A 20,987-nucleotide genomic window follows, 5' to 3' on the forward strand; every position below is an offset into this window, starting at 1 on the left:
TTGTGGTATATGATTAGATGTGGATGCATGCATTCATGTACATATTTTATTTTAATAAGTTTTTCATGATTTTCTTGGGTTCTTTAGACATGGGAAATGATTCATATACATATTTGACTAAAATTTATAATATTAAAATTTGAAAAGTATGTTTAAAAATATTGCAAACACTATAGATAATTGTACATAAGAAATACTTTTGAATACTTAACAATGTCTAGGGTGGAGAAATATTTGGAAGAGGTATCCTTTGAGTCCTTTTATACAAAAGTGAGTGACAAACATATTACAACATTGAGATGTGTTTATACACAAAACATTATAAAAAACACCATTATAATATGTTTCAAATAAAAGAGTCAAAAGTAAATACATCATTATGATAAAAATGGTTTTAAATATACAACTTTTTCTTTCATTTTTTAAATTTATAATTTAATATTTTTATGGAAAAATGTAATATTATACAATAAAATTATACTCCAAACTCATTATAATAATTTATGGTAAAAATAATATTCTATTATCTTTTTTAAATTAGATGCTTTTTCTAAAAAAGTTAGCTTCATATTCTATTGATAATTTAATTTTAGATGTTATTTTTTACTAACAATTTGGTTTTCATTAAATATCTTTATAATTGATATGTAGTAGAATTGACGATGTAACACTTTTCTCCAAATCTTAAATGTATACTAGAATTTAATATTTTAGCAATATTTTTCATGTTATTTGGACAGCTTGATAATCACGATTTTGGAAGGATAAGACAAAAAATGGAAAGCATCAACCATACTTTGAGGTAAACCATACAAATAAATATTTTTTTAAATCAAGAAATTATTTATTATAATTAATTAGTTTTTTAAAAAAGGATTTATTTATTGGTTTGGCATAGGAATATGGATGGAGAAGACCTTCAAGAGCTAACAATAAAAGAGTTACAAGAATTAGAAGAAAAAATGGAAGTTGGGCTACACAAAATTCGATCAACAAAGGTGTTATTTTATTGTATTTTATTTTAAGCTAAATTAACATATTTCATATAAATAATAAACTAATGTTTAAAAGATAAATAAATCATTTTTAATTTAAATAGTTCATAATTTCTCTTCTTGCTCCTCTTTCATGAGCTCTTTAGTAGGAACATATTTGGATCCACCTATTATGATGCAAGAGCATCCTGGGTTTCCTTGTAATCCTGCACTTTTGTTTTTTCTACCTATTGGTGCTAAGTGATCCTTTGGGTGCCATGTTCTTGTTGGTTTCAAGTGATTTCCTTTGGATATTGAGTTCATAGTTGCTGCCAAGTGATTCATTTGGGTGTCGAGTTCATAGTTGTTGTCGAGTGATTCCTTTGGGTGCTGAGTTTGTAGTTGCTACCGAGTGATTCCTTTGGGTGCTAAGTTCCTATTGGTGTCGAGTGATCCTTTGGGTGCTGAGCTCATGTAGATGTCGAGTGTAGTTTCTGTAAAGTCTTCATTTTCTGAGTCATCTGTGTTTGGTTCCAGTTTGGACTGACTTTGCTTGCATTTAATTTTGGTATAAGTAGTCGATATCTATTATGGGACGACTTGTGGCTATTCTATGTTCTAGAATCTTATGTAAGCCATTTTGGCAAGTATATAGAGAGTGTTTAGGCTTAGAGTTAAGGCATATTTAAGAGAGTGTAGAAAAAGAATGCATAGGTGTTTATATATGCAGAATTAAGGCTAGATCGTGGATCAGGAAGTTATATTTTGTATCTGGCCATAACCCATAAGGCCTTATAGTTGGGCATGTATGCTAATTATTTAATGAATCAATAAAAGTATTTCTCTCTTCTTCCTCCTTTGGTTGTTATTCCTTGTGTTTTCTTCTATTGTGTTAACTTTTGCAGGTTGGTTTGGATGGCTAGGTGAGCCTTTGGCCCTGGTTGTTCTCTCTCTCCCTACATCAATTGGTGTTAGAGCTTGAGGTTCATCCTTGTGGAGATTGGATCATGTAGAACCCTAATTTGGATTTGGTTGTAGGGTTGTAGATCTACAGATTTGACCTATAACTTGTAGAGGGTTATGATTTTGTAGGAACCTAATTTGTAAAGATGGTTCATGGTAGAAGAAATATTGATGATGCTATATTGGATTAGTTGACACAAATTGTAGCCAGATTAGATATTGTAGAGACAACCTAGAGGAGAGGAGAAAATCTTAATGATGTAAGTGATGATGAAGTAGCAGGACCAAATCATAATCTAGAACCTAAAGAAGATCAAGCTGAGGAAATATTGTTGCGAGTATTTTCTAAGTAAAATTCAAAGACTGATATAGAAGTTGTTTCGTATGATGGAAAATTGGATAGCAATGCTGCGTTGGATTGAATCTCTGATATGGAGAAGTTCTTTGAGTATGAAAACACTCCTAATAATAGAAAGATGAAGATTGTAATCACTAGGTTGAAAGGTCATGCATTACTATGGTGAGAACATTTGCAAACTGATAGACAAAGGAGAGGAAAGGAGAAGATCAGAACATGGCCAAAGATGGTGAACAAGGTAAAGAACAAATTCCTCCCTACTGATTACCAAGTTATCTTGTTGAGAAAGATGCAAAATTTGAGACAAAGAGACATGACTATGAAAGAATATACCAAGGAATTTTATAGATTGGACATCAAATCTAGACATGTGGATGATGATGTTGAGAAAATTGCTAGGTACATTAATGGATTGAGATCTGGAATACAAGATGAAATAAGTTTTGCAAAGTTGGAAAGTGTAGAAGAAGCATATCAATATGCCTTAAAAGCCAAGGAGATCTTGACAAAGAAGCATGAACAAAGACAAAGAGGTAGAGGTGGTAGATTCCAGAGAGGTAGAGGTAGATCTTATGGTGAAGGTGGAAGATCTGACAATTTTATGCAAGATAAAGGCAAATTTGAATGGAAGAATGATGACAAAGGCAAGACTAAATGGAAAAGTGGTAATTATTTTCAAGGAGGTACTAATTATTATTGAGGAAGAGGTAATTCTTATTCTAGAGGTGGATTTCATGGTAATTGTTTCAAATGTGGTAAAGAGAGACATAGATCTTTTGAATGTGAATCCTCTGAAAGTGGGCAAGGTAATAGAAATGTTGTGATTCAAGAAGATGATGAGGGTTCACCAAGTGGACCTAACTCTAGAGAAAATTTGATGGTGCAAAGAACCTTATGTAATAAGGGAAGTGATGAGGAACCTATTTTAAGGGGGAGTCTTTTCAAGACAATATGTAAGATGGCTGGAAAATGTTGTAAAGTGATCATTCACAGTGGAAGTTCTACAAATTTGGCATTAAAAGAGTTGGTTACAAAGTTGCAATTGTAGAGGTTGATGCATCCAAAACCTTATCATGTTTCATAGATCAAAGATGAGCATAAGATATTGGTAAGTGAGCAATTCCTTGTGAGGTTCAAGATTGGACATTACTTTGATGAAATTTTGTGTGATATTATGCCTATGGATTGTTGTCATTTTTTTTGGGTAGACCTTGGCAATATGATAGATATGTTGTACATGATAGAAGATTGAATCAATATACTCTTTGGGTGAATGGGAAGAAGCAAATATTGTTGCCTTTGGTTGAAAGTCTAGATGAGGTTAGTTGCACTACAATAAAATCTTGCATGGTTAATGGGAAACAATTTGAAAAGGAAGTAAAGAAGAATCAAGTTTTTTTTTTCTATATTTCCTAGAGGACCAAGTGTTGGTAGTAATGACCGAGTAGCAGAAGCTAGTAATGACCAAGAGACAATCGATAGTGATATAGCTGAGTACCACTAGAAATTATAGAATTTCTAAATGAGTATAAAGACATTATTGTTGATGATATTCCTAATGGTTTACATCCAATAAGAAGTATAAGTATTTTTAAACTTGAAGCACCATATAGATTAACAACTACAGAGAACGAAGAACTTAATAGACAAGTGCATGAGTTATTGTAGAAAGGTTTGATCAGAGAAAGCTTGAGTCCATGTGTTGTACCTGCTATATTAGCAACTAAAAAGAATGGAGAATGGAGACTGTGTATTGATTCCAGAGCTATTAACAATAATAGCGAAATATAAGTTTCCTATGCTGAGGATGGATGACATAATGGATTGTTTGAGTGGAGACAAGTATTTTACCAAGATTGATTTGAAGAGTGGCTATCATCATATTAGAATTAGAGAAGGTGATGAATGGAAGACTTCTTTCAAGACAAAAGATGGTTTTTATGAATGGTTGGTTATTCCTTTCGGTTTGACTAATACACTTAGTACTTTCATGAGGTTGATGAATGAAGTTTTAAAAAGATTCTTGGGTAAGTTTGTGATTGTCTAATTGGATGATATTCTAATATTCAGCAAGACTAAGAAAGAAAGTCTTGAGCATATTAGACAAGTATTGCAAAGGTTGAAAGAGGAAAAGTTTTTTATTAATCTGAAAAAGTGTTCTTTCATGGAAGATGAAATTGTGTATTTGGGATTTGTGATTTCAGCTGATGGATTGAAGATGGATCCTAAGAAGGTCAAAGCAATTTTGGAATGTCCTACACTTGAGAATGTGGGTGAGGTAAGATCATTTCATGGTTTGGATAGTTTTTATAGAAAATTTATAAATAATTTTAGTTCTATTTGTAATGCTATGATTGAGACAATGATTGGAGATAAAAAGGACTTTATGTGGACACATGGAGTTGTCTAAGAGTTTTGAGACTTTAAAACAAAAAGTTGTTGAATTACTTGTATTGCCTTTGCCTGATTTCAATAAAGTATTTCAAGTTGAATGTAATGTAAGTGGTAATGCAATAGGAGCTATTTTAAGTCAAGAAGGTAAACCTATTGTTTTCCTTACTAAAAAGTTGAATGATTTTAAAATGAAATATTTAGTGTATGATTGAGAGTTTTATGCTATTGTTCAAGCATTGAAGAAGTGGATACATTATTTGATTCTTAAAGAGTTTGTACTGTATACTGATCATAAAGCTTTACAATACTTGGAAATTCAACATAAATTTAATCAAAGACATATGAAGTGGGTTGAGTACTTCTAGAGTTTTACATTTGCGATCAAGCATAAGAGTGGAGTTACTAATAGACTTGCTAATGCATTGAGTAGAAGACATTCTTTGTTGACTGAAATGAAAGAGTTGTATGATGCTAATCCTAATTTTTCAAAGGCATGGAGAGAGTGTAGAGCACCAAATCTGACAGATCACATAAGTAAGTATGATGAGTATTTAATTCAAGAAGGTATGTTGTTCAAAGGTATTCAGTTGTGTATTCCTAGAAGTTCTATGAGATTGAATCTGATCAAGGAAAAGCGTAGTGGTGGATTAGTTGGACATTTTGGAATTGATAGAACATCGAGTTTGCTAAAAGAGAAATATTATTGGTCACAAATGTATAAATATGTTCAAAAATTTGTAAAGAGTTTTGCAGTTTTTCAAGTTGCAAAAGGGGTGAGTCAAAATACTAGTTTGTATACACCTATTACTATTCCTGAGAAACCTTGGACTGACATTAGTATGGATTTTGTTTTTGGATTGCCTAAGATAGTAAAGTGGTATGATTCCATATTTTTTATAGTGGACAGATTTTTTAAGATGGCTCATCTCATACCTTGTAAGAAGACATCTGATGCTAAGCATGTTGGTAAACTCTTCTTTAAACAGATTGTGAGATTGCATGGATTACCAAGAAGTATTATTTTTGATAGACATAGTAAGTTTGTTGGTAATTTTTGGAAGACTTTGTGGAAGAAGATGGGTACTGAGTTGAAGTTTAGCTCTACATTCCATCTACAGATAGATGGACAGATAGAGGTTGTGAATAGAAGCTTGGGTAATTTTCTGAGATGTTTAGTTGGGAATAAGCCAAGTAATTTGGAGATGGTATTGGCAAAAACTAAATTTGCATATAACAATTCTATGAATAGGAGTACAGGAAAGACACCTTCTAAGATTGTTATTGGAATGCATCCTAGAGGTATATTATATTTAAAAGATGTTGCTAGTGAAGAAAAGAGAAGTGATGTAGAAGAAGAATTTGCTGATTTTATGGAGTCTTTGCATAAAGAAGTGAAGTTGAGGTTGGAACAAAGTAATCAGAAGTATAAAGAGAATGCTAATAAATCTAGAAGACATCATGATTTTGAAGTTGTTGATGAGGTGATGGTTCATTTGAAGAAAGAAAGATTCCTAGTTGGAACATACAATAAGCTGAAGATGAGGAAGTTTGGACCTTGCAAAATCTTGAAGAAGTTTGACAACCGAAATGCTTATGAAGTTGAGTTACTTGATGACATGGATATATCTCCTATATTCAATATCGTTGATCTGTATAAGTATCATGAGTTAGATGATGAAGTTGTTGTACTTGATGATTATCTTAAGAAGCAAATTGAAGAGGTTGAATAGATATTAAACTAGAGAGTTGGTAAAAGTACAAGAGGAAAAGACTACTATGAATATTTGGTGAAGTAGAAGAATAGACCAGTTGAAGATGCTACATCGATTTCTCAATCTGAGTTAGATTCAACTTAGGTTGTGACACTTGCATGATTCAGGAGAATCATTTTTCTCCAAGCTTGGTTGCCTAATGCAGGAGCATCCTAGGTTTCCTTGCAATCCTGCACTTTTATTCTTTCTTCTTGTTGGTAGCAAGTGATCCATTAGGTGCCATGTTCTTGTTGGTTCCAAGTGATTTCCTTTGGGTGCCAAGTTCACAGTTGTTGTTGAGTGATTCCTTTAGGTGCTGAGTTCATAGTTGCTATTGAGTGATTCCTTTGGGTACCAAGTTTGTAGTTGCTACCGAGTGATTCCTTTGGTTGTTGAGTTCCTATTGGTGTTGAGTGATCCTTTGGGTGTTGAGCTTGTGTAGATGTTGATTTCTAGTTTCTATAAAGTCTTAATTTTCTATGTCATTTGTGTACAGTTCCAATTTGGGCCAATCTTTCTTGCATTTAATTTTGGTATAGGTAGTTGATATTTGTTATGGGCTGACTTGTTGCTTTTCTATGTTCTAGAATCTTCTATAAGTCATTTTGGAAAAAATATAGAGAGTGTTTAGGCTTAGAGTTAAGGCATGTTTTAGTGAATTTAGAAAAGGAATGCATAGGTGTTTGTAAATGCAGAATTAAAGCTGGATCGTGGATTAAGAAGTTATATTTTACGTCTGGCTATAACCTAGAAGGCCTTACAACTGGGCATGTATGTTGATTATTTGATGAATCAGTAAAAGTATTTCTCTTTTCTTCCTCCTTTGGTTGTTATTCCTTGTGTTTTCTTTCATTGTGTTAACTCTTGTAGGGTGGTTTGGATAGTTGCATGAGCCTTTGGCCTTGGCTGTTCTCTCTCTCTCTCCCTACATCATATTATCATAGATGCACATGTTTCAGACTCATTTTAGAATATTTTGAAGACATAAATGGGTTTTTAATAGTGCAAATTTTGTAGGAAGATGCTAAATTCATATGTGACAATTTACTTTGGCAAGGGTTTTCTACATGCATCATCTAATGGTAAATTTTTTCTATGTACTATGTTGAATTTTACATTATTCATACTAAGCCTATCCCTTCTAAAGTGATAAAAAAAATATGCCTACAAAAATAATTCTTTACATTATTTTTATGGAGGTACTAAATTGGTTATCTATAGTTGTGAAGGGGATAGAACGGTTCCTCTAATATTCATCAAGTTTAGAGATTTTGCTAGATGATGTTCTCAGTTGCTAACTTCTCATCATCCCTAGCCATTGAAGTATTTGTTGGAAATGTAATTTTGACTAGGTTACTAAGGGGAAAGGGGTGAATCAAGAACCAATAAAACCATTACTGCTTAATCTAATCTAGTTTCATACATAAAAGAATGAAAGCAATAAAACGTTCATAACACTTTGACACAATATTGGTAAACCATAAACCTTCCAAAATAGAAAGTAAAATTGGGGTGGGGATGATACCCACAAGCTTTATGAATATAGTATAAAGTGGGCCTATTAAGGCTTATAATTGGTCATCTGTAATGACCTGCCCTATTAGGAGCAATAAGGACTATTAGGTCCACCTTGTTAAATGATACAAACATACAATGAAGTATGCACTCTATTAGGAGATTTGGAATAAGGCTATTAAGTCCACCATGTTAGAGGATTTGACTAATTCACCTATTAGGAAGAATTAGTGGTTGGTATTTGATCTACAACTCAATTTTCTGAATCAGATTCCTTTGAATAACTATGATCACCTAACTATGATAGATGAGTCTCTTCTTTTCCTTATAATTCTCATAGCCTTCTTTAATTCACACTCATTTTCTTCTTGTTCACATACTTTTTAATTTTGGACATGATACAATGTATTACATATATATAGATCTACTTAATTACCTTCTAGAGCTAGCTACAATATCAAATTCATCATAATTCACAAAGTCGACACACTGCTATAACTTGAGTTCTAAAGAAAACTCAGTGATGTTCTAACACTTGGAAAACATTATCAACACTTGATAGACTCTAGCATTTAGATGATGTTGAAGATCAATAAATACTAATCACTTCAAGTAGTAGGAACCCAATCAACACTGTATGACTCAGTAAACACTAAGAAACTCAGTAGATACTAAATTACTTGGTTGACACTACATGGCTTGGTCAACACTGAATTCACTTTTTTAACACTAAAAGCTCAGTAGACACTGATATACTTGGTTAACACTATAGAACTTGGTTAACACTACATTTTTTATCACTTACACTACAAAGCTTGGTAGACTCTACTATACTCAAGCAATAATATAAACTATCTTAGATGCGCAATAGATACTATGAAGCTCATCATGAACTATGGTCTGATTAGCTTGGTAGAAACTGAGACACTTGGTTAACATTTCTAGAAGTAGGGCAATCTTGGTAGCAACTATGCAACTCGATAGCAATGAGACCAACTGACTAAGTATTAAGTCACTAATAGAAAAATTGACTTTAATATCAACAATCTTTCCCTTTGTGTTGGTGACAAAAAAACTTATCATACCAAAAGTCTAAATTCTCAAAATTACAAGTCAAAACTCCCCTTATAATCAATCTAAATCTTCAACTTAGTTTTGACTGATGTCTACTATCATAGCTTAGTAATCTCTTACTCTATTTTTTGATATTTTTAAATTGCTTTTGTAAACATATTTTTTGCTATCTATAGATGTTTTTCCTTTCATATTGCTACTCCCCCATACATATATTTGGAGTATGATAATATACCAATAATCTTCTCCCCCTTTTTGAGATAAATGCCAAAGGTGCAATGTTGGAAATGATTGAAATGATCATGAATGAAGAATAATGGAACTGGTAAAGAATGTATTCAATCATTGTTTTGTCATTGATGTCAAACTTTCTACTTGCAGGAATGACAATTGCTTAAGTGATCCAAATACTATCAATTGGTTGATTGTCAAGGAGTTGGTAATCAATAAGATGTAACTAGAATACCTTGAGAAAGGTTGAAGTTATGATGTTGTAATGAAGTATAAGGATCAGCTAAGCCATTGATGAAATAGTGTATTGATGACATACTCTAAGAGGTTGGACACACTAAGACACATCAAAGATGTAATGTTTAACTAAGTCATTTGTAAAGCCTAACTAAGTTCATTGGAGAGAGCCGAGCAAGCTAGTTAGAGCCAAACAAATTCTCTATTAAAGCTGAGAAAGCTCAACTTTAGTGTGTGTCGAGTGATCTTCAGGTGTTGAGTAGCCTTTAGGTGCTGAGTGAAGATCAGGTGCCAAGTGATCTTCAGGTGCCAAGTAGCCTTCAGGTGCCAAATGAAGATTAGGTGTCGAGTAGCCTTCAGGTGCTGAGTGAAGATCAGGTGTCGAGTAACATAGAAGGAGCCAAGCATCAGTAAACCAATGATGCCAATTTGCTCCATTAATTGTTAAGTTAAAGATTTTCCATATCAACAGCGATAAGTTTGTTACGTCAAATTTTGTGAATTAGTTGGATGATAAGGATGATGAGTAGATATCACAAAATTTTACGTAAACCATGCAAACCAATTCAAAGTGAATGCTAATGGATTTATCATGAAGTTTCTAGAAGAAGCAATTTGGAGGGAAAACAATACCATTTTCTCAAGATCAAATCAAGATTTGAGTGGGAAATGAAGAACATAACTTCTTTATAAGGAGTTACAGGTCAAAGATCAAGTGCGCATGTATGAGAGGGAGTTTGTCATAAGTATGGTCGTGCGAAGAAGCCAAGGGGTGTAAGTACAGAGCATCAAGACTCTGAGTTGATCAAGTGATTATGGAGTGCAATGGCATAATGAGTAGAAGAACTCAAGGAGACAGATCTTGAAGGGTGAACAAGCTATCAACACTACAAGGGAGAAAAGGCAAGCCATGAAAAGAATTGAAGAGTGACTTAAAATCTGCATAGTTAGGGTTGTAATCTAAACCAGTCAAAAGCCTTCTAATACTCTATTACCATTGTATTAGATATTGAAATCAAATATTGCTAGGTTAGCTTAACAGCTATGTGGATAAGCCTTAGGAAAAGGATAAAGAGATCCCTAGGAGAAGGATAAAGAGATCCTTAGGAGAAGGATAAGAGATCCTTAGAAGGAGGATAGGAGATCCTTAGAGAGGGATGAAAGATTCTTTTGAGAAGGTGATTGTAAATCCCATGGACTTGGGTGAGCCTAACAGCTCTATGTAAATCCTTTAATAGGGTGACATTCTAAGTTGAATATTCTTAAATCCTTTAACAGGGTCACATCTTACAGTATGTAAAGCCTTTAATAGGGAAAACCAACAGAAGTGGTTGAAATCAATTGTGCAATTATTTTGTGGGTATCATCCCCACCCCAGTTTTACCTTCTTATTCCTAGAGGGTTTTTGGGTCATAAAAATCCTTAGTGTTATGGTGTGATGCATGTTATCTTTTATGGATGTTTAATGTTTAATTTCATGTATGATAGTTTTAGCTATGTGCCATTAAGGATTAGAAGAAAAAGTTGTATTGGACATTATTCAACCTTGGATAACTGATTCACCCACCCTCTCAGTTATTCTAAAGAATTCTAACATGCAAAATATTTACAAGTTAATACCTAAATGTAGAAAGAAATCATTATGTACCTTCAAAATGATTGACATGGTCTTGTACCAATTCTCTTTCAATGCCTTAGATGCATGCAAGGCTATCTATACTTCTACAAAAAGTTTCATCATGTGGTTAGCTATGGAAAAATTATTGTCATGGATCGATGTCTTTGCATGTGCAATAGAATTTTGTAGTGCATCCATATTGGGAAGGATCATGCCTTGAATATCTACAAGTGTATTCCTAATCCTAGCTTCTTCCCTTAATAATTCTACTTGAAGATCTATCAAGTACCCGATCTTCAAAAAATGTGTAAAGTTGCAACTGGGATCAAGTGACAATTTTTGTGTACTTTCCTTCATGTCATTATCTATCTTGGATATTTTATCCTTTATTTTCTTAGAAAAGATAGATTTATCACTTAACAAATAAAGAAACAACATTATTTATAGAAGTTTCAAGTGTAGGAAGAATAGTAGATAACTATACTTGGTCAATAGCTATCTTTTGTGGTACCTGCTCCAAAAATTTGTTTTCAAACTTTCTTTCTACCCTTTGTAGTATTTTTTTCTTGTCCATTAAGCTCCCCATTATAGTTGTGAATAATTTCAACAAGTTGGTCCAAAATTGGTTTCTTCTCATCAACCTTAGTACTTAGTGCATCAATGAATATGCCCTTGATATCTTCAAGAACTTGATTTTCCTTTTTCTTCTCTTCTCTGAGCTTTTGTTGTTTAGCACTTTTCTTCCATAGCTCACCTAGGGTATCCATTTGATTAGGAGTTATATTGGAAAGATCCCAATATGGTATTACAATATCCTCCTCTAGATCAATTTCTTTAGTAGATGCTTCTACTTCTTTATCATTTTCCTTTTGGATAGTAGAAGCAACAATTTCTTTTCTTTTGCTCAAAATATTTGTTCTTAGTTGAGTATTGACCTCAACTATCATTGCACTTATTGTGGATACAGTCAGTATAGATAGAATAGGTGAATCAATAGAAATAGAGAAAAAAGTAGAAGAAGTAATACTAATAGCAGGAATACTTTCATGTAGCTTAGTAATGCCTAATGTTGGAGTGATTGGATTCAGTAGATGAAGTGAAGGAAGCTTCATTCATCATGATACTTGGTAATGTTGTTCCAGAGATTTTTTGAGTGTTTGGTAATGTAGTTTTTACCTCAACCAACTTAGGAGAATCCTTCTCAGAGGTGGGTTGCACTAAGGCTTTTCTTTGAGAATGAGGAAAGGAGACCATAACCTCTGCTACTATCTTCACTGCATCAAATTCCTAAATACTCTAAATCTCAGGAAGATCTCCTTTTGTAGCTTCTTGATCTTCTTCTTCTTCAACATAACCTCCTACATTTTCTATTTCCTCATCTTCTATTTCCACATCTTCTTCTTCATTGTCCTTGTCACTAATCTACGCAACTTGATCACTGGGTTTGTGTAGCCCATAGGTGTTCTTTCATGCTATGGTGTTGGACTTCACAACTAACTCAATGTCCTTTAATAGGATCGATGATGCATTGAATTTTGGTGTCACCTTTTTTCATTTTCCTTTAATTATTTCTTTACCTCTTTATCACTAAAACTCAGCATGAGTTATCTCGAGGTCTATTCTCTGATGTCTCTTGCAACATTTACTACATTTTCCCATACTAGAGCAACTTCCTTGAGAATTATACTAGGAACTTGAGCTTTAAGTTCATCAGGAGAGTATTTCCATTTTGTCATTTTTGCTACTAGGGCATCCTCAATTTGTTTCTTCTCCTCTACACTTCTAGTGTCATACTTAAGAGATTTGAAGTATGTCATGCCACCTTCTTCTTCCAATCTTTCTAATCTTTATACAAATGTAGGGGTAGTCTTCTGAAATATTATTCATTCAGCTTCATCTTTATCCTCTCCAAGTTTGAGTTTCCTTCTTGGCTTCGTTTGTCTGGTGAATATTGTAGGGCATGATTTTGTAGTTTTTTTTATAATTACCTTCTTTTTCTTCTTGGGAGGATCTTCCTCTTCAAGATCCTCTTCTTCTACATCTTCTTCCTCACCTTCTTCTTCTTCAAGTTCATCACCTTTTCTTTTAGTTAGCATGAGAGGAGAACTTGATGACTTGGTGTCCTTTAATATTTTCTCTACCTTCTTCCTTCCTCTCTTCACTATCTAAGGTAACTTGATTTCAATTTCAATTCTATCCTTAGCCTCCTCATAGGTTCCAAAATAATGTGCCTTGGGGTCTACCGGCTCATTCAAGAGAGCCTCAATAATGTCCTAAGCATCATCTATTTTTACCTCATATCCCAGAGGTTTAACCCATGCCACCCTAGGCCTTACTACCTGGATAAAAACCTTGCTAGAATCAACCAAAAAATGAATATCCTACTCATAGTCCTCTAACAACTTTCTTGGTATTATGAATTTGTTTTGTATTTTTTGTTTGAAGGTCACAAAGTAGTCATTCATTATAATTTCAAAATTTTTTCTCATCTCTTCTATAAACTCATTGATTTGATAGAATACTAGTGTATCCTTTTTCCACATTATAGTTCCTTTTGAAGGGAAATTTTTTTGTACATAATAGAATAAACAAGTCAACAAAGAACCAAACTTGCATGGGTTGTTCTTTGAGACTAAGATGCTCTCCATGTTCTTGTTGAATTGATTCAACATTAGCTCAGCAAGGTTGAAAGATAGGTTATTCTTCACCACCTTTAGCACTAGGTCAATATCTTTGCATGATACATTGATCAGATAGCTCAAGCTATATATCTTATGTGCTATCACATGGATGCCAAACTTCAGCTCAATGTTTGTGACACCATTCAACTTCATTTCTCTTCTATCCCATTCAACAAGAGTTATTTTAGCTAGTTCAAGCTGACCTAGGATTTTTGTGGTCTTCGTCTTGTTCAACACTGGTAATCTAGTTATCCTTTGGATCATCTTCTTTGTAATCTAGATAGGGTAATCCAACCACAAATTCATTTCTTGGACTCAACTCAAGATGAATCTGATCGATGTTCCTTCGAAATCCCTTGGCATGTATAGAATATGTGTCAAACCCTTCATCTCCAAATGTTTATGGTTGGGTTTCAAAACACCATCCACACATAGCTCATTGTATGTCTGGTTCATCTCTAGGGTTCCCAGTTCCTGAATTCAGTAGCGATGAAATGACCTAATATCATGAATGAGAAGTACCTTTGGTCAAATCTGAGATTGCAGTCCAGTATGGTCAAATGCTTCTACAACTGCTAGACTCAATTTGAATGTGGAAGCCTTACAATTAAATCCATGAACCAACATGTATGTACCCTTTTTCACCTTGCTATTTGAAGATACTATTTTCTTGGTAATGTTTCAAACATGGGATAAATCTTCAACAACAACTGCTTGAATCACTCGAGGGCTCTAACATCTTTCACCTTGCTATTTGAAGATACTATTTTCTTGGTAATGTTTCAAACATGGGATAAATCTTCAACAACAACTGCTTGAATCGCTCGAGGGCTCTAACATCACTCTTTGCTCTAAGATCTGAAAAATTGCAATGAAAAAATACATCCAATTTCTTCCTTTTAACAAAATTTAGTCTTTACCATCATCATTAATGCTTCATATCAATTTTTTCTTGGTGACAAATTGTCCTCCACTCAGTTTGGTCTTTATTGCTCAGAAGACACCTTCAACTTGGGTTGTATTGTCTTCCATGATGATGTAAGTGTTTTGGCACTAATTGACAATATGAATCTCCATAGGGTCAAGATAAAGTTCTAAGGAAACCCTCTAGAATAGAGATATGTTTCATATATATGTACTTAACCTATAACCTAACTTAAATTTATACCATACAATGGTGAAAATGACTATCAATAAAGGCAAGGCTTAAAAATTGTAGGTGAAAATATCTAATGTATAGTATGAAAAGAATAAATTCTATTGGTGAAGACATCACTAAAATTAATTAAAAAAATTATCATTATTCATGATTGGTCTAATCATGGGACCCAATTTTCATAGCGTGGGTAAAATGAGCACCTGGAAAGTTCTTTTTTTTGCAAAATTCAGGATACCTAGTCAGTGAAATTCAAAAATTGACAAACATTTGCCACTAAAGTTATCCTTGGAATGGATGCATTTAGGTTACACATGACCAATAATGGAGTAGTTCATTGATTTTGTAAGACCAAATCCAGAAGGATGGCATACCTTTGCAATTTCCTTATGACTCGTATTGAGAAATATTTTGAATGTATGGATTTTTATAATTCTTCACACAAATATTTTCCAGGTGATGAGGTTTTTGAACCTCACAATATGGATATAGAGCTTCACCAAGAGTGTATTGATGCAGTATTAGATATAAATAAGAACCTTATAATACACAATTTGCATCCTTATCAGTTTTATTTATCTCAAACTTTGTCACCTCATCAATCTCCCTCTACAAATACTCTAGGAAAGAAAACTTTAAATAGAAGAGGTAGGAAATCAAAAGGTATGAAGGCTAAACAACAGATAGAAGAAGGTATCTAGTTTATGCTTGAGGACAAATTCAAAACTTCATAAACAGTTATGAGGAGGGAAAAGTGTCATCTTAAAGAGAAATGAAGCTCATATCATTGAATTTTGGAGGCATTAATGAATTTGATAAAAGATGGAAAATCAAGTTATAGCTTGATTCTTCACATGTTGATATAGTCTTGTTACAATAAACCAAACTCTTATTAGAAACATATGACAAAATAATAGCACAATAGTTAGTATGGAAATCTATGCATAACACATGTCATAGTACTTTAGGTGGAATGATGACACAATGTGATCCTAAGTCAATAGTGGGTGATCTTTTCAATCAACAGATTGGATAATAGTTAATGAGTAATAAAAATTTTGATTCCTAATTTAGCATGATAAATGTCTATGGTCCCTAGCCGAAATTGAAAAAAAGATGTTGTGGAAGTGCCTCACTCACCAGATATAATACATTCCAACAGAAAGTTATACTGTGGGGAAACTTTAATACTATCAAATTGATGAAAGAGAGAAAGAGAGACATTTTACCACTACTAAAGTTATGGAAAAAATTTCTTCTTTCATCATAGATAATGATTTGCAAGATATTTCTCTAGATAATGTTGTTTTTGTTAGAGTAGTGTTACTGTTGTGGTGTCCACAACACACGCCCCATTCTTGGCTAGGAATGGGGACCCCCTATTTTTTTTTGACTCTTAGACTCACAATTCCTTATACTTAAGATATATTTTAATATATGGGACGAATCTTTTGAGATAGGTTTCAAACCTCCCCAAGATAAGGTAAAGATTCTAAGAAATTTCAGGGCATTAGAAATCCAGACTTAGCCAAATTTTAGGGCTTCACAAATCCAGATTTAGACAAATTTCAGGGCTTCAGGAATCTAGACTTAGCCAAATTTTAGGGCTTCAGGAATCCAAACTTAGTCAAATTTCAAGGCTTTAGGATTTCAGACTTAGCGAGATTTTAGGATTCACCTCCAATTTTGTTTGAATGGCTAGTGTGTCTTTACTATGCATTGTTAACTCTACAGACTAATGTTTGCTTCTTTTTTAGGTAAAAATGGCATCCTCAACTTGTCGAGGTCATAACTTTTGACTCGGGCCTTAGAATTCAGAACTGCTTACACCATTGGAAAGAAGAACGGAAGATCTAATTTCAATCCCTAAAATAGTGAGCCTTCAGCTGCCTAGTTTTAGGGATCGACGAAGGTTCCGATTTGAAATTTTGAGCAAAAGACCTCCAAAAGGGTCATTTAAAAATGCCTAGAAAATTTGTGAAAAAATATGAAAAAGTTACAAACATTTGATCATCTTGGATAATCTGGATCACATGGTTTCTCACCAAGAAGGATTGGACAGGTGGAGAGAAGACAAAGGTCAAAGATATAGAGGTTGGATACATAAAGAAAATCAGGTTCCTCATCTTATGTAGCTTTTCGGGACAAGATTCAACATAGGTGCCTTGAGATTTTTGATTAAAAAAGTAGAGGGAGTGCAAGTTTATGAAATTAATTGGCTATAAAAAGGGTGTAAATCATCAAAAAAGGGTATGGAGCATATACAAAAAGTGATCTAAAACCTCATTTGAGTAAAACCCAGAAGCCATTTTCAAAATTGAGAACTTTTATTTTTTGGCAAATTAAGCTCCACAGGTCCACAGGTATGTAAGTCTGCAGCTTCGCAGGTATGTAGCTCTACAGCTTCGCAATTCAGAGTTGTACCGACAGTTGACTGCCAGTTCCAAAAATAGCACTTTCTATGCATTGGAAACACATTTTGATGGCAAGTTAACTCTGACACACATCAAGTGAAGGGCCAGCTTTTATTTTTGGTGTCTCCATGCACATCTACTTCGATTGATGGCTTCCTCCTACTTTCTCTCTCATGCTTTCATTGTTTTCAACATGTAAAGGGCTCATCCATCCAATTAATGAATAAAATATGGATGGAGTCCCTCTAAGCACCAGTTAGATTATCAGTTTTTTTATATTTAGTTTGTTGTAATGTTTTAAAAGCATTTTATTGCATCAAGATATCTCACTCTCAACACAAATTGAGGAGACAATTTCTTATAAATACCCCATTGTAAAATGTAAAAAAGGCCACCATTATTATGCAATAAAGTTATGCTTTTGGTGCTAGCATTCAGAGTGTAGTCATTCTTGCCTGAATGTGTCATTATTTTGTGGATTTTATTCATGAGATTTTGATTGAGCCAAAGTTTTATTGCATTGTTTCTGGTTGTGCAATCTTTTAGTTCTGGTGTTTGCTACAGATATATGAATTTTGTTGATGTAACGAGCTTGTGAAGAAATCACCTAATTGTGTTTACATAGCTTTTTGTCTCGCATGAGCGCACTTTCCGTGGCCTTGCGATTTGATGAAGAGTGAAACATCATTCGATTTGTTAAATATTCTCACCAATGATTGCATCAGTGGATTCTAGGAAGTGCTAGTCCTTTTTTCATTGGTTTCCTACCGATTTCTTCGAAGGTTTAACTCGCAACGTGTTGTGTTCTATAGCTTATGTCTGTTTAGGAATTTCAATTTCAAGTTATTTGATTTCATGTTATTTGCTTTCAGTTTTGTTATTTGCTTTGCTAACCCCCCTATTAGAGTAGGACCTCATACTAGTTGCATTGTTAGAGTTGCATTCATTGAAAAACAAAAAATACAAAAAATATTGTTCTTTTGGTGTGATATTTTGAGACAATGAACAAATCTTACTTGATTCCAAGGTAAAAGAGTTTTTGGAACTAGCAAAGGCCTCGTGAACATTCACATTTATCTTCTACTAAGCAGATTTTGGTACATCTCAAGACAAACACTGAACCTTGGAGTGGATCCTTAAAAAGATTTGTTTTTCAAGAGAGGAATTACACTATGGATTCCTGTCATTGACCTCGTGCAAAATGAATGCCCAACAGTTATGATTGCATTAAAAGACCAATTTGTTAGTGTCTCATAAAACCACTCAACTTATAGTACACAAGAGGTGGTTAAGCCCTTGTCATGAATCTTGAGGGGGGCACTAAACATTTTTCCAAAAAAATCCCCCTTAGTGTTACCCAAGGGTCTAAGGATCCAAACCTTTGACCAAGATCTGATACCACTTGTTAGAGTGGGGTTTCATTAAACCAAAAGACTAATTTATATGTGCACAATACAACCACTCAACTTATAGTATACATGAGATGGTTAAGCCCTTTTCACGAATCTCAAGGGGAGGGCTAAACATTTTTTCAACAATTTTCACATGAAGTATTAAACATGACATTTTTTACAAATTGTTGAAAGGTTGGATAGACTCGTTAATAATGAATGAAATATTTAAGTACTCTCACTATTGTCAAAAATCCTATCATTTTTTTGGATCTGGTCATTTTCCCATCCAATAAGTTACATATAGAATTAGACAAGAAACACTCCCACAACATAGATTTTCTTTCAAATTTAAAAGAATTTGGTACCAATATCTACATTTCCTTCCTTTAATTAGATGGTGGCAGGTCAATTCCCCTTTAAAGGGGATGACAATGTTCTAATTTCAACAAGAATTGTAATATGTTAAAATGCACATTAAGGAATGGAATGCCAATGTATTTTTTAGTGGACATATAATAGATTTTCCTCAAAAGAAATAGATACAAATTAACTCCAAAATGCCGAGAAGGGAAGATTAAATCAATACTAATAGTTGGGTCTCTTTGCTATTGAAAAAGCATAAGCACCCTCTAAATTTATCTAGGTACAAATCCCCGTGTAATATTTACAATAAATCAACTACATTGTGATTGATAATGTTTTTAACCTAAAAGCAAGAAAGCTTTACAAATATCTATCTGTAAACATGACATAGATGCGAAAAGATTAACTGACTAAAAGGAAATAAATAGTAAATGAGACAAAGTCCATTTACCAGAATGTTGCATTACATAATGAACATAGAGAGAAATACGAATGATCCTTTCAAAACACACAAACAAATAAAGCACAAAGTCAAAAACAAAACTATCAAAGTAATCATATATACCAAACTACATTCGAAGATAACCAACATAATGCAAAAATCAACATTGATCAAGAATTTGATACATAAACTCAAAGTTTTGATGCACTAAAATACTGCTCCTCTAAACAGAGTAAAAGAAAACATACTTTGTTGTTTGTTACACACAAAAACCACTATCTTAAAAAAGCCTCCCTTCTTTCCCTATATTCACAACTCTTTATTCTATTGTCACTCAAATTCTCCCCAATAAAAATTTAGAAAAATTGGAATCATTCTTTCATTACTTTTTGCATATTATAAAGGACTTCAAAAGTATTAAATGATTGTGGCAACCGATTCTTGGGAATGAGAAACTTACTTATCTCCTTGCCCCCAAATGTTTATATCATTATAAAAATTATTTTATAACTATGTGAATACAAGACCTCTACAATATACATCTCTTTATAGTTGGCATATTTAGAAGTTTTTGACACATGGCTATACTTCAATCAAAATCATTCCATAGTGTGGGAAGATAACGTGACTTGAACCTTTATCCAACCTGGACAAAACAACTAGAATCCATATTAATTCAATCAATCTCTACCTAATATGGTCTACATAGGAACTTGACATCACCTCCAGAGCTGATGCTCCTTATTGGAGAGCTTTATGCCTCTTGCCAAGAACCCGATTTAAACCATTTTGTGACTATGATTTCTTCTCAAGTCAAATACTGTGTTCAACTTTGTCTATCAAATACTTTGTGAGATCTCCCCAAGATGTAAATTGTTTTCTTCAAAACCATTAGAATGAATTCTTACTCTAATTTCAACATGGCCCACTATTGTAGATAGGTTTATGTTGGAATGAATCATGAATTATGTGCATGCATGGTGTATGGTCTTGCTTGTAGTGTTCGATCTAATTTTGTCAATAGAGAGTGTGTGTCACTTCCTTTTGCACCTTAAAGATCTTGTGACCACATTCATTCATATACAATTAGATATTTAGTCAAATAGCTTACACATGTATATGGGTCATTAGATGTTTGTGCCTTTGTTGTCCTCTCCTTGGTGAGCCCAATTTATGCATGTGTTTAGTTATCACTTTTAAAGCATTCTATCAAATTGTTTGCAAATTGAACTATATCCATATATTATCATTGTGTGATAATGAGGTCTTAAGGAACTATGGGTGATGTTCCTTACATTGACATCTGTCAACTCCAATAGCTATGTCTTGCACATTGTGCCTTCCTGTGACATCTTATGAAAAGATTGTCTTGTGTTTTCTTTTGTCAAATGGTTCGCATGCTTCCTTGGCACCTCCATAGTA

The 20,987-nt window shown here is 33.5% G+C and overlaps 1 protein-coding gene across 1 annotated transcript in view; it reads left to right on the plus strand.

Moving 5' to 3' along the window:
• LOC149533982 (MADS-box transcription factor 23-like) overlaps positions 1–20,987 on the plus strand; it is a 270,235-nt gene that overhangs the window by 131,040 nt on the left and 118,208 nt on the right. Inside the window, exons 4-5 of the mRNA XM_089805949.1 lie at positions 741–802; positions 899–998. Of these exons, the coding sequence (XP_089662075.1) occupies positions 741–802; positions 899–998 (162 nt within the window). The remainder of the gene's footprint in view (positions 1–740; positions 803–898; positions 999–20,987) is intronic.

Source organism: Cupressus sempervirens, chromosome 10, assembly GCF_028749045.1.
Source record: "Cupressus sempervirens isolate cs-2001-9-10 chromosome 10, ASM2874904v1, whole genome shotgun sequence".
Taxonomy (NCBI): domain Eukaryota; kingdom Viridiplantae; phylum Streptophyta; class Pinopsida; order Cupressales; family Cupressaceae; genus Cupressus; species Cupressus sempervirens.